The 12,279-nt window shown below is 46.6% G+C and overlaps 1 protein-coding gene across 1 annotated transcript in view; it reads left to right on the plus strand.

Moving 5' to 3' along the window:
• The window catches only part of si:ch211-67e16.11 (uncharacterized), a 41,544-nt gene that overhangs the window by 7,998 nt on the left and 21,267 nt on the right, over positions 1 to 12,279 (plus strand). Inside the window, exons 2-5 of the mRNA XM_036959483.2 lie at positions 2,965 to 3,198; positions 3,474 to 3,644; positions 5,142 to 5,273; positions 5,354 to 5,514. Of these exons, the coding sequence (XP_036815378.2) occupies positions 2,965 to 3,198; positions 3,474 to 3,644; positions 5,142 to 5,273; positions 5,354 to 5,514 (698 nt within the window). The remainder of the gene's footprint in view (positions 1 to 2,964; positions 3,199 to 3,473; positions 3,645 to 5,141; positions 5,274 to 5,353; positions 5,515 to 12,279) is intronic.

A 12,279-nucleotide genomic window follows, 5' to 3' on the forward strand; every position in this document is an offset into this window, starting at 1 on the left:
TACATGACAGCCCTGCCCTGCCCCTCACACTACAGTCTAGTACATGACAGTGGACAGAGAGAGACCAACGTTGACAGGGTTCCAGGTTAATTATCAATACAGTCTGTGAGTGTCATCTATCTGTGAGGGTCATCTATCTGTGAGGGTCATCTGCCTGTGAGGGTCATCTATCTGTGAGGGTCATCTACCTGTGAGGGTCATCTATCTGTGAGGGTCATCTATCTGTGAGGGTTATCTACCTGTGAGGGTCGTCTACCTGTGAGGGTCATCTATCTGTGAGTGGCATCTACCTGTGAGGATCATCTATCTGTGAGGGTCATCTATCTGTGAGGGTCATCTACCTGTGAGGGTCATCTATCTGCGAGGGGCATCTATCTGTGTGGGTCATCTATCTGTGAGGGTCATCTATCTGTGAGGGTCAGCTGGAAGTGTTGTGGGGGTTTGCATGTGTCCAAGCTTGACCACCTCACCTGAAGCTGAGAGGGAACATTAAGAGAGAGTGAGCACCACGCAGGTCTTTCTGTGTTCAACATAACGAGACCCAGGAAATGGGTTTGTGACCATTGTTAACGGCAGGAAATGGGACAGTGAACACAGTTAACAACAGGAAATGGGTTAGTGACCACAGTTAACAACAGGAAATGGGTTAGGGACCACAGTTAACGACAGGAAATGGATTAGTGACCACAGTTAACAACAGGAAATGGGTTAGTCACCACAGTTAACAACAGGAAATGGATTAGTCACCACAATTAACAACAGGAAATGGGTTAGTCACCACAGTTAACAACAGGAAATGGGTTAGTGAACACAGTTAACAACAGGAAATGGGTTAGTGAACACAGTGAGCAATATGAAATGGGTTAGTGACCATAGTTAAAACCTCTTAAGGCTAGGGGGCACTATTTTCATTTTTTGAAAAATAATGTTCCCAAAGTAAACAGCCTATTTCTCAGGACCAGATGCTAGAATATGCATATAATTGACAGCTTAGGATAGAAAACACTCTAAAGTTTCCAAAACTGTAAAAATATTGACTGTGAGTATAACAGAACTGATATTGCAGGCGAAAGCCTGAGGAAAATCCAATCAAGAAGTGACTCTTATTTTGAAACCCCTGTGTTCCTATGCATCCCTATTGCCCATTGAAAGGGATATCAACCAGATTCCTTTTCTATGGCTTCCCTAATGTGTCTACAGCCACTAGACATAGTTTCAGGCTTTTATTTTGAAAAATGAGCGTGAACGACAACATTGCGTCAGTGGTCAGGTGGTGGCTCTCAGAGTGATTTGTGCGTAATAGACAAAGGCGGCCATTGTTCCTCTCGCTCCTACTGAAAAGACAGTTGTCCCGATTGATATATTATCAAGTAGATATTTGAAAAAATATCTTGAGGATTGATTATAAAAAACGTTTGCCATGTTTCTGTCGATATTATGGATCTAATTTGGAATATTTTTCGGCGTTGTCGTGGATTTCCGGTGGATTTCTCAACAAAACGTGGACAAGAAACGGAGGTATTTCGGCTATAAAAAAAGGAAAAAAGGAACATTTGCTGTCTAACTGGTAGTCTCGTGAGTGAAAACATCCGAAGCTCATCAAAGGTAAACGATTGAATTTGATTGCTTTTCTGATTTTCATGACCAGATTGCCTACTGCTAGCTGGACATAATGCTATGCTAGGCTATCGATAAATGTACACAAACGCTTGTCTTGCTTTGGCTGTAAAGCATCATTTCAAAATCTGAGATGACAGGGTGATTAACAAAAGGCTAAGTTGTGTTTCACTATATTTCACCTGTGATTTCATGAATATGAATATTTTCTAGTAAGATTTTTTGTCCGTTGCGTTATGCTAATTTGTGTAGTTGATGACAATTCTCCCGGAACCGGGAGGGGTAGTTTCAAGATTAACAACATGGAACGGGTTAGTGAACACAGTTAACAACATGGAACGGGTTAGTTACCACTGTTAACACACTTTCTCTTTTAGTTAGTGTTCATCTTGCATGACTGGTCCAATGAGCTCCATCTCAACTTTCGTCAAAAATATATAATTACACATTTTAATATTTAACTTTTTTTGTTTGGCAATAAAAACATACATAGACAAACAGACAAGACAACTCAAGATTTCCACTAACCTGAATGACACGTGTCCCACCATATCCACCCCGATGCTGTTTCTAATGCATGTAAGACTCCATATGTCTCAGGAAATATGTGTCATGTCAGCTTTGTCTTGTTAAAACACAGACGCAGGCTGTGGACATGGGGGGCTGAGGACATGGGGGGCTGAGGACATGGGGGGCTGTGGACATGGGGGCCTGAGGACATGGGGGGCTGTGGACATGGGGGGCTGTGGGCATGGGGGGCTGAGGACATGGGGGGCTGAGGACATGGGGGGCTGTGGACATGGGGGCCTGAGGACATTGGGGGCTGTGGACATGGGGGGCTGTGGGCATGGGGGCCCTGGGCTGTGGACATGGGGGCCCGGGGCTGTGGACATGGGGGGCTGGGCTGTGGACATGTGGGCCCTGGGCTGTGGACATGGGGGGCTGGGCTGTGGACATGGGGGCCCTGGGCTGTGGACATGGGGGCCCTGGGCTGTGGACATGGGGGGCTGGGCTGTGGACATGGGGGCCCTGGGCTGTGGACATGGGGGCCCTGGGATGTGGACATGGGGGCCCTGGGCTGTGGACATGGGGGCCCTGGGCTGTGGACATGGGGGGCTGTGGAAACGAGGGGCTGTGGACATGGGGGGCTGTAGACATGGGCTGTGGACATGGGGGGCTGTGGACATGGGGGGCTGTAGACATGGGGCTGTAGACATGGGGGCCCTGGGCTGTAGACATGGGAGTGTGTTGTGTTGTGTTTTGACATGTGATGTGTTTTGATATGTGTTGTGCTGTGTTTCACCTCACCTGACCTGACCTGTGTTGTCGTTGTTGTTGTGTCTCCAGGAGAGGAGTGTCTGACCCTGGCCCTAAAGAGTCGCTGTCAGAACCAGCTGAAGCGTCGCCAGAGCGGCAGTGAGCGGCTGGCGGGGAGCGGGCGTGCCCGCAGGGCTACCGTGTCGAGGCCCAGGAGCAGCCCGGGGAGGATGGAGCGCAGCGGGGCTCTCTGTGAGATACATTTCCTTCCCATGGTGGTCGGGGTCAGGGATAACAACCGGACGCAGAGGCTACGATGCGTGGGTGAGTTGGTGCCCACCTACCAGGCTTACAAGTAGCCTGGTTCCAGAACTGTTTGTCCGGTCTTTCGTGTCGACGAGACAGCACAAGCAGATCTGGGGACCAGGCTAGGAGTACACAATATTAGCCAACATGGAGACACAATGCTGTAGTGCTGTTGGCCTGATGTAACTGCAGCTCTGCAGAGAAATCTATCTGATCCACCAAGAGGATGATTACGTCAACTGCAGTCTCTACCTCTACACCATGTGACGTGATGATATTGTGTGAGTTTACAGACCACCCAGACTTTGCCCAGTGCCCCCAGCCTCTGCCCCTCACCAGCCCCAACATGCCAGTGTCCAGCTGTGAGCTCAACAAGAACACCAGGCGATGCCACCAGCAGCCCCTGGCTACACACCTGTCCTGTCGTCTCTACCAGACCTGTGACCACGCTATACTGCTCTCAGGTAGGCTACACCTGGCAGCTCAGACCTGTGATCATGCTATACTGCTCTCAGGTAGGCTACACCTGGCAGTTCAGACCTGTGACCAAGCTATACTGCTCTCAGGTAGGCTACACCTGGCAGTTCAGACCTGCGACCATGCTATACTACTCTCAGGTAGGCTACACCTGGCAGCTCAGACCTGTGACCATGCTATACTACTCTCAGGTAGGCTACACCTGGCAGTTCAGACCTGCGACCATGCTATACTGATCTCAGGTAGGCTACACCTGGCAGTTCAGACCTGCGACCATGCTATACTACTCTCAGGTAGGCTACACCTGGCAGCTCAGACCTATGACCATGCTATACTGCTCTCAGGTAGGTTACACCTGGCAAGTCATCTGAACACAGAACAACACCTCCTCTTTACAGACCACCACCGCCTCTTTACAGACCAACACCTCCTCTTTACAGACCAACACCTCCTCTTTACAGACCAACATCTCCTCTTTACAGACCAACACCTCCTCTTTACAGACCAACACCTCCTCTTTACAGACCAACACCTCCTCTTTACAGACCAACACCTCCTCTTTACAGACCAACACCTCCTCTTTACAGACCAACACCTCTTTACAGACCTCCGCCTCCTCTTTATAGACCAACACCTCTGCCTCCTCTTTACCGACCAACACCTCCTCTTTACAGACCAACACCTCCACCTCCTCTTTACAGACCAACACCGACTCTTTACAGACCAACACCTCCTCTTTACAGACCAACACCCCACCTCCTCTTTACAGACCAACACCTCCACCTCCTCTTTACAGACCAACACCGACTCTTTACAGACCAACACCTTCTCTTTACAGACCAACACCCCACCTCCTCTTTACAGACCAACACCTCCACCTCCTCTTTACAGACAACACCCCACCTCCTCTTTACAGACCAACACCTCCACCTCCTCTTTACAGACAACACCTCCTCTTTATTAACAAACACCCCACCTCCTCTTTACAGACAACACCCCACCTCCTCTTTACAGACCAACACCTCCACCTCCTCTTTACAGACAACACCCCACCTCCTCTTTACAGACCAACACCTCCACCTCCTCTTTACAGACAACACCTCCTCTTTATTAACAAACACCCCACCTCCTCTTTACAGACAACACCCCACCTCCTCTTTACAGACCAACACCTCCACCTCCTCTTTACAGACAACACCCCACCTCCTCTTTACAGACCAACACCTCCACCTCCTCTTTACAGACAACACCCCAACTCCTTTTTACAGACCAACACCCCCACCTCCTCTTTACAGACAACACCCCACCTCCTCTTTACAGACCAACACATCAGCAGACACCCTTAATCAACATGTATGTGTGGGTGTGTGGTATGTGTATGTGTGTGGTATGTGTGTGTGTGTGGGTGTGTTGTATGTGTGTGTGTGTGGTATGTGTGTGTGTGTGTGGTATGTGTGGGTGTGCACGTGTGTCCGTGTGTGCAGGTGGATGGCAGCAACAGATCACGTACCAGCGTCACGTTCAGAACCTGCAGCTCTTCTACAGGATGCTGAGGAACAACGGCTTCCACAGAGATCACATCAAGACCTTCTTCGCTGGGAACGGACAGCTCTCAGGTGGGATAGGACGGACCAGGACACAGACACACACAGCCTGGTACACCCTCTCTAACCTTTCTATCCCTGTCTCTCTACAGAGGAGTGGGTATACCCAGCTACAGAGAAACGAGTGATAAGGAACCACATCTCGTATATCTGTGGGAAGCAACACTGTGCAGACTCCCTGGTCCTCTACCTCAACAGCCCCACCAGGAACGACGGGACCATGCTGCTCTGGGACGGCAACTACAACGGCATAGTGAGTATAGATAGATTACTATAGATGGATAAATAGTTAACCCAATGAGTCCTTTACTTCCCTATGCATCAACACAACGAGGGACTGGATTACTTTAGTTAGAAGTATTGTTACCTATAAAGTCCAAAACCTAATTCTATAGTACTGTAACACATTACGAGCAACTATGCCTGCTGTAGTCACTAACTGATTCCATCCTGTAGTCACAAACTGATTCCATCCTGTAGTCTCTAACGGACTCCATCCTGTAGTCTCTAACGGACTCCTATCCTGTAGTCACTAACTGATTCAATCCTAACTGATTCCATCCTGTAGTCACTAACTGATTCCATCCTGTAGTCACAAACTGATTCCATCCTGTAGTCACTAACTGATTCCATCCTGTAGTCACTAACTGATTCCATCCTGTACTCACTAACTGATTCCATCCTGTAGTCACTAACTGATTCCATCCTGTAGTCTCTAACGGACTCCATCCTGTAGTCTCTAACGGACTCCTATCCTGTAGTCACTAACTGATTCAATCCTAACTGATTCCATCCTGTAGTCACTAACTGATTCAATCCTAACTGATTCCATCCTGCAGTCACTAACTGATTCCATCCTGTAGTCACTAACTGATTCAATCCTAACTGATTCCATCCTGTAGTCACTAACTGATTCCATCCTGTAGTCAATAACTGACTCCATCCTGTAGTCACTAACTGATTCAATCCTAACTGATGCCATCCTGTAGTCACTAACTGATTCCATCCTGTAGTCACTAACTGATTCCATCCTGTAGTCTCTAACTGACTCCCATCCTGTAGTCACTAACTGATTCCATCCTGTAGTCACTAACTGACTCCCATCCTGTAGTCACTAACTGATTCCATTCTGTAGTCACTAACTGATTCCATCCTGTAGTCACTCACTGATTCCATCCTGTAGTCACTAATTGATTCCATCCTGTAGTCACTAACTGATTCAATCCTAACTGATTCCATCCTGTAGTCACTAACTGATTCCATCCTGTAGTCACTAACTGACTCCCATCCTGTAGTCACTAACTGATTCCATCTTGTAGTCACAAACTGATTCCATCCTGTAGTCTCTAACTGATTCCATCCTGTAGTCAATAAATGATTCCATCCAGTTCCAAGATCGCATAGCAGTTCAGACGTCTTTTGTCCTCGTCTTGTCGTGTCCTGTATATATATATATTTACAACTTTTTTCACATACATTTTATTTTTATTTTCCATCAACTCATCTTCTAAACACTCTCCTGCAACCAGCCTCACCAATTTATATTTATAAAAAAGTATTATTTACCTCAGATCTGCAATCCTTCAGGAAGCTAGCCAGAAACTCCAGGAGGCTGGCCAGAAACTAGCCAGAAGCTAGCCAGGAGCTAGCCCAGAAGCTAATCAGAAGCTAACCACGGTTTGTGGTCATCGGCTGTCCTTTAGTTCGAAAATCTATCGAAAATCTATCGCCAGTTTTGTACGGCGCAGCGCGGCTCGGAACGGAACATACCGGACCATTTTTTTTTTTTTTTTTTTTCTCTCCATGTCCCTGGTTTTCAACTGCTCTCTGGACGTTCATACCCGGATCTCACAGCTAGCTAGCTGCTATCCGTGTGACAGTCGGCTTTCGTCGATTCCGGAGCAAACATCGATTGTTCCGGTGCTAGCCAGCTCCGTCAATCACGCCTGAGTTCCATCATTCACTCCTGGGCTGCAGTCACCTATCCGGACCCGTTTCACTGCCTACGCGGAGCCCCACCGGGCCTTCACAACCGGACTGCCGACGTTATCTACCTGAAGGAGATCCGGCTGGCTCCTCTGTCGCGACGTTACCGGAACGCCCATCTGCGGCCCGCTAACCGTTAGCTGTCTTTCCGGCTGCTATCTGAATAGACAATCGGACAATTTATTTATTTGAATTATTATGTTTTCTTCTCGGGCCTCTATAACTATATCTATTGTTCTTATTTTTGTTGTTGTGTGATTTGGATTAATCCCCTCTACCACACGGAACCCCACTAATCTACTGACCGAACGCAAGAGGTGGCTAACAACAGACTCCATCCTATGCTAGCTTGCTACCGGTTGGCTTGGCTAGCTGTCTAAATCGCCGTGACCCTAAACCAACCTCTCCACTCACTGGACCCTTTTGATCACTCGACTAAGCATGCCTCTCCTTAATGTCAATATGTCTTGTCCATTGCTGTTCTGGTTAGTGTTTATTGGCTTATTTCACTGTAGAGCCTCTAGTCCTGCTCATTATACCTTATCCAACCTATTAGTTCCACCACCCACACATGCAATGACATCTCCTGGTTTCAATGATGTTTCTAGAGACAATATCTCTCTCTTCATCACTCAATACCTAGGTTTACCTCCACTGTATTCACATCCTACCTTACCTTTGTCTGTACATTATACCTTGATGCTATTTTATCGCCCCCAGAAACCTCCTTTTACTCTCTGTTCCAGACGTTCTAGACGACCAATTCTTATTGCTTTCAGTCGCACCCTTATTCTACTCCTCCTATGTTCCTCTGGCGATGTAGAGGTGAATCCAGGCCCTGCAGTGCCTAGCTCCACTCCTATTCCCCAGGCGCTCTCTTTTGACGACTTCTGTAACCGTAATAGCCTTGGTTTCATGCATGTTAACATTAGAAGCCTCCTCCCTAAGTTTGTTCTTTTCACTGCTTTAGCACACTCTGCCAACCCGGATGTTCTAGCTGTGTCTGAATCCTGGCTTAGGAAGACCACCAAAAATTCAGACATTTTAATTCCAAACTACAACATTTTCAGACAAGATAGAACTGCCAAAGGGGGCGGTGTTGCAATTTACTGCAAAGATAGCCTGCAGAGTTCTGTCCTACTATCCAGGTCTGTACCCAAACAATTTGAACTTCTACTTTTAAAAATCCACCTTTCTAAAAACAAGTCTCTCACCGTTGCCGCCTGCTATAGACCACCCTCTGCCCCCAGCTGTGCTCTGGACACCATATGTGAACTGATTGCCCCCCATCTATCTTCAGAGCTCGTGCTGCTAGGCGACCTAAACTGGAACATGCTTAACACCCCAGCCATCCTACAATCTAAACTTGATGCCCTCAATCTCACACAAATTATCAATGAACCTACCAGGTACCTCCCCAAAGCCTTAAACACGGGCACCCTCATAGATATCATCCTAACCAACTTCCCCTCTAAATACACCTCTGCTGTCTTCAACCAAGATCTCAGCGATCACTGCCTCATTGCCTGCATCCGTAATGGGTCAGCGGTCAAACGACCTCCTCTCATCACTGTAAAACGCTCCCTGAAACACTTCAGCGAGCAGGCCTTTCTAATCGACCTGGCCGGGGTATCCTGGAAGGATATTGACCTCATCCCGTCAGTAGAGGATGCCTGGATATTTTTTAAAAATGCCTTCCTAACCATCTTAAATAAACATGCCCCATTCAAGAAATTTAGAACCAGGAACAGATATAGCCCTTGGTTCTCCCCAGACCTGACTGCCCTTAATCAACACAAAAACGTCCTATGGCGTTCTGCATTAGCATCGAACAGCCCCCGTGATATGCAGCTGTTCAGGGAAGCTAGAAACCATTATACACAGGCAGTTAGAAAAGCCAAGGCTAGCTTTTTCAAGCAGAAATTTGCTTCTTGCAACACTAACTCAAAAAAGTTCTGGGACACTGTAAAGTCCATGGAGAATAAGAACACCTCCTCCCAGCTGCCCACTGCACTGAAGATAGGAAACACTGTCACCACTGATAAATCCACCATAATTGAAAATTTCAATAAGCATTTTTCTACTGCTGGCCATGCTTTCCACCTGGCTACTCCTACCCCTGTCAACAGCACTGCACCCCCAACAGCAACTCGCCCAAGCCTTCCCCATTTCTCCTTCTCCCAAATCCATTCAGCTGATGTTCTGAAAGAGCTGCAAAATCTGGACCCCTACAAATCAGCCGGGCTAGACAATCTGGACCCTTTCTTTCTAAAATTATCTGCCGAAATTGTTGCCACCCCTATTACTAGCCTGTTCAACCTCTCTTTCGTGTCGTCTGAGATTCCCAAAGATTGGAAAGCAGCTGCGGTCATCCCCCTCTTCAAAGGGGGGGACACTCTTGACCCAAACTGCTACAGACCTATATCTATCCTACCATGCCTTTCTAAGGTCTTCGAAAGCCAAGTCAACAAACAGATTACCGACCATTTTGAATCTCACCATACCTTCTCTGCTATGCAATCTGGTTTCAGAGCTGGTCATGGGTGCACCTCAGCCACGCTCAAGGTCCTAAACGATATCTTAACCGCCATCGATAAGAAACATTACTGTGCAGCCGTATTCATTGATCTGGCCAAGGCTTTCGACTCTGTCAATCACCACATCCTCATCGGCAGACTCAACAGCCTTGGTTTCTCAAATGATTGCCTCGCCTGGTTCACCAACTACTTCTCTGATAGAGTTCAGTGTGTCAAATCTGAGGGTCTGTTGTCCGGACCTCTGGCAGTCTCTATGGGGGTGCCACAGGGTTCAATTCTTGGACCAACTCTCTTCTCTGTATACATCAATGAGGTCGCTCTTGCTGCTGGTGAGTCTCTGATCCACCTCTACGCAGACGACACCATTCTGTATACTTCCGGCCCTTCTTTGGACACTGTGTTAACAACCCTCCAGGCAAGCTTCAATGCCATACAACTCTCCTTCCGTGGCCTCCAACTGCTCTTAAATACAAGTAAAACTAAATGCATGCTCTTCAACCGATCGCTACCTGCACCTACCCGCCTGTCCAACATCACTACTCTGGACGGCTCTGACTTAGAATACGTGGACAACTACAAATACTTAGGTGTCTGGTTAGACTGTAAACTCTCCTTCCAGACCCATATCAAACATCTCCAATCCAAAGTTAAATCTAGAATTGGCTTCCTATTTCGCAACAAAGCATCCTTCACTCATGCTGCCAAACATACCCTTGTAAAACTGACCATCCTACCAATCCTCGACTTTGGCGATGTAATTTACAAAATAGCCTCCAATACCCTACTCAACAAACTGGATGCAGTCTATCACAGTGCAATCCGTTTTGTCACCAAAGCCCCATACACTACCCACCATTGCGACCTGTACGCTCTCGTTGGCTGGCCCTCGCTTCATACTCGTCGCCAAACCCACTGGCTCCATGTCATCTACAAGACCCTGCTAGGTAAAGTCCCCCCTTATCTCAGCTCGCTGGTCACCATAGCATCTCCCACCTGTAGCACACGCTCCAGCAGGTATATCTCTCTAGTCACCCCCAAAACCAATTCTTTCTTTGGCCGCCTCTCTTTCCAGTTCTCTGCTGCCAATGACTGGAACGAACTACAAAAATCTCTGAAACTGGAAACACTTATCTCCCTCACTAGCTTTAAGCACCAACTGTCAGAGCAGCTCACAGATTACTGCACCTGTACATAGCCCACATATAATTTAGCCCTATCAACTACCTCTTTCCCAACTGTATTTAATTTATTTATTTATTTTGCTCCTTTGCACCCCATTATTTTTATTTCTACTTTGCACATTCTTCCATTGCAAAACTACCATTCCAGTGTTTTACTTGCTATATTGTATTTACCTTGCCACCAAGGCCTTTTTTTGCCTTTACCTCCCTTCTCACCTCATTTGCTCACATTGTATATAGACTTGTTTATACTTTATTATTGACTGTATGTTTGTTTTACTCCATGTGTAACTCTGTGTTGTTGTATCTGTCGAACTGCTTTGCTTTATCTTGGCCAGGTCGCAATTGTAAATGAGAACTTGTTCTCAACTTGCCTACCTGGTTAAATAAAGGTAAAATAAAATAAAATAAATAAAAAGTCACTACTGATTCCATCCTTTAGTCACTAACTGATTCCATTCTGTAGTCACTAACTGATTCCATCCTGTAGTCTCTAACTGATTCCATCCTGTAGTCACTAACTGATTCAATCCTAACTGATTCCATTCTGTAGTCACTAACTGATTCAATCCTAACTGATTCCATCATGTAGTCACTAACTGATTCCATCCTGTAGTCACTAACTGACTCCCATTCCTGTAGTCACTAACCGATTCCATCCTGTAGTCACTAACTGACTCCCATCCTGTAGTCACTAACTGATTCCATCCTGTAGTCACTAACTGATTCCATCCTGTAGTCACTAACTGATTCCCATCCTGTAGTCACTAACTGATTCCATCCTAACTGATTCCATCCTGTAGTCACTAACTGATTCCATCCTGTAGTCACTAACTGATTCCATCCTATAGTCACTAAATGATTCCATCCTGTAGACACTAACTAATTCAATCCTAACTGATCCCATCCTGTAGTCACTAACGATTCCATCCTGTAGTCACTAACTGATCCCATCCTGTAGTCACTAACTGATTCCATCCTAACTGATTCCATCCTGTAGTCACTAACTGATTCCATCCTGTAGTCACTAACTGATTCCATCCTGTAGTCACTAACTGATCCCATCCTGTAGTCACTAACTGATTCCATCCTGTAGTCACTAACTGATACCATTCTGTAGTCACTAACTGATTCCATTCTGTAGTCACTAACTGATTCCATCCTGTAGACACTAACTGATTCAATCCTAACTGATCCCATCCTACAGTCACTAACTGATTCCATCCTGTAGCCACTAACTGATTCCATCCTGTAGCCACTAACTGATTCCATCCTGAAGTCACTCACTGATTCCATCCTTTAGTCACTAACTGA

This window comes from Oncorhynchus mykiss, chromosome 22 (genome assembly GCF_057628025.1).
Source record: "Oncorhynchus mykiss isolate SJ-2025 chromosome 22, ASM5762802v1, whole genome shotgun sequence".
Classification (NCBI taxonomy): Eukaryota; Metazoa; Chordata; class Actinopteri; order Salmoniformes; family Salmonidae; genus Oncorhynchus; species Oncorhynchus mykiss.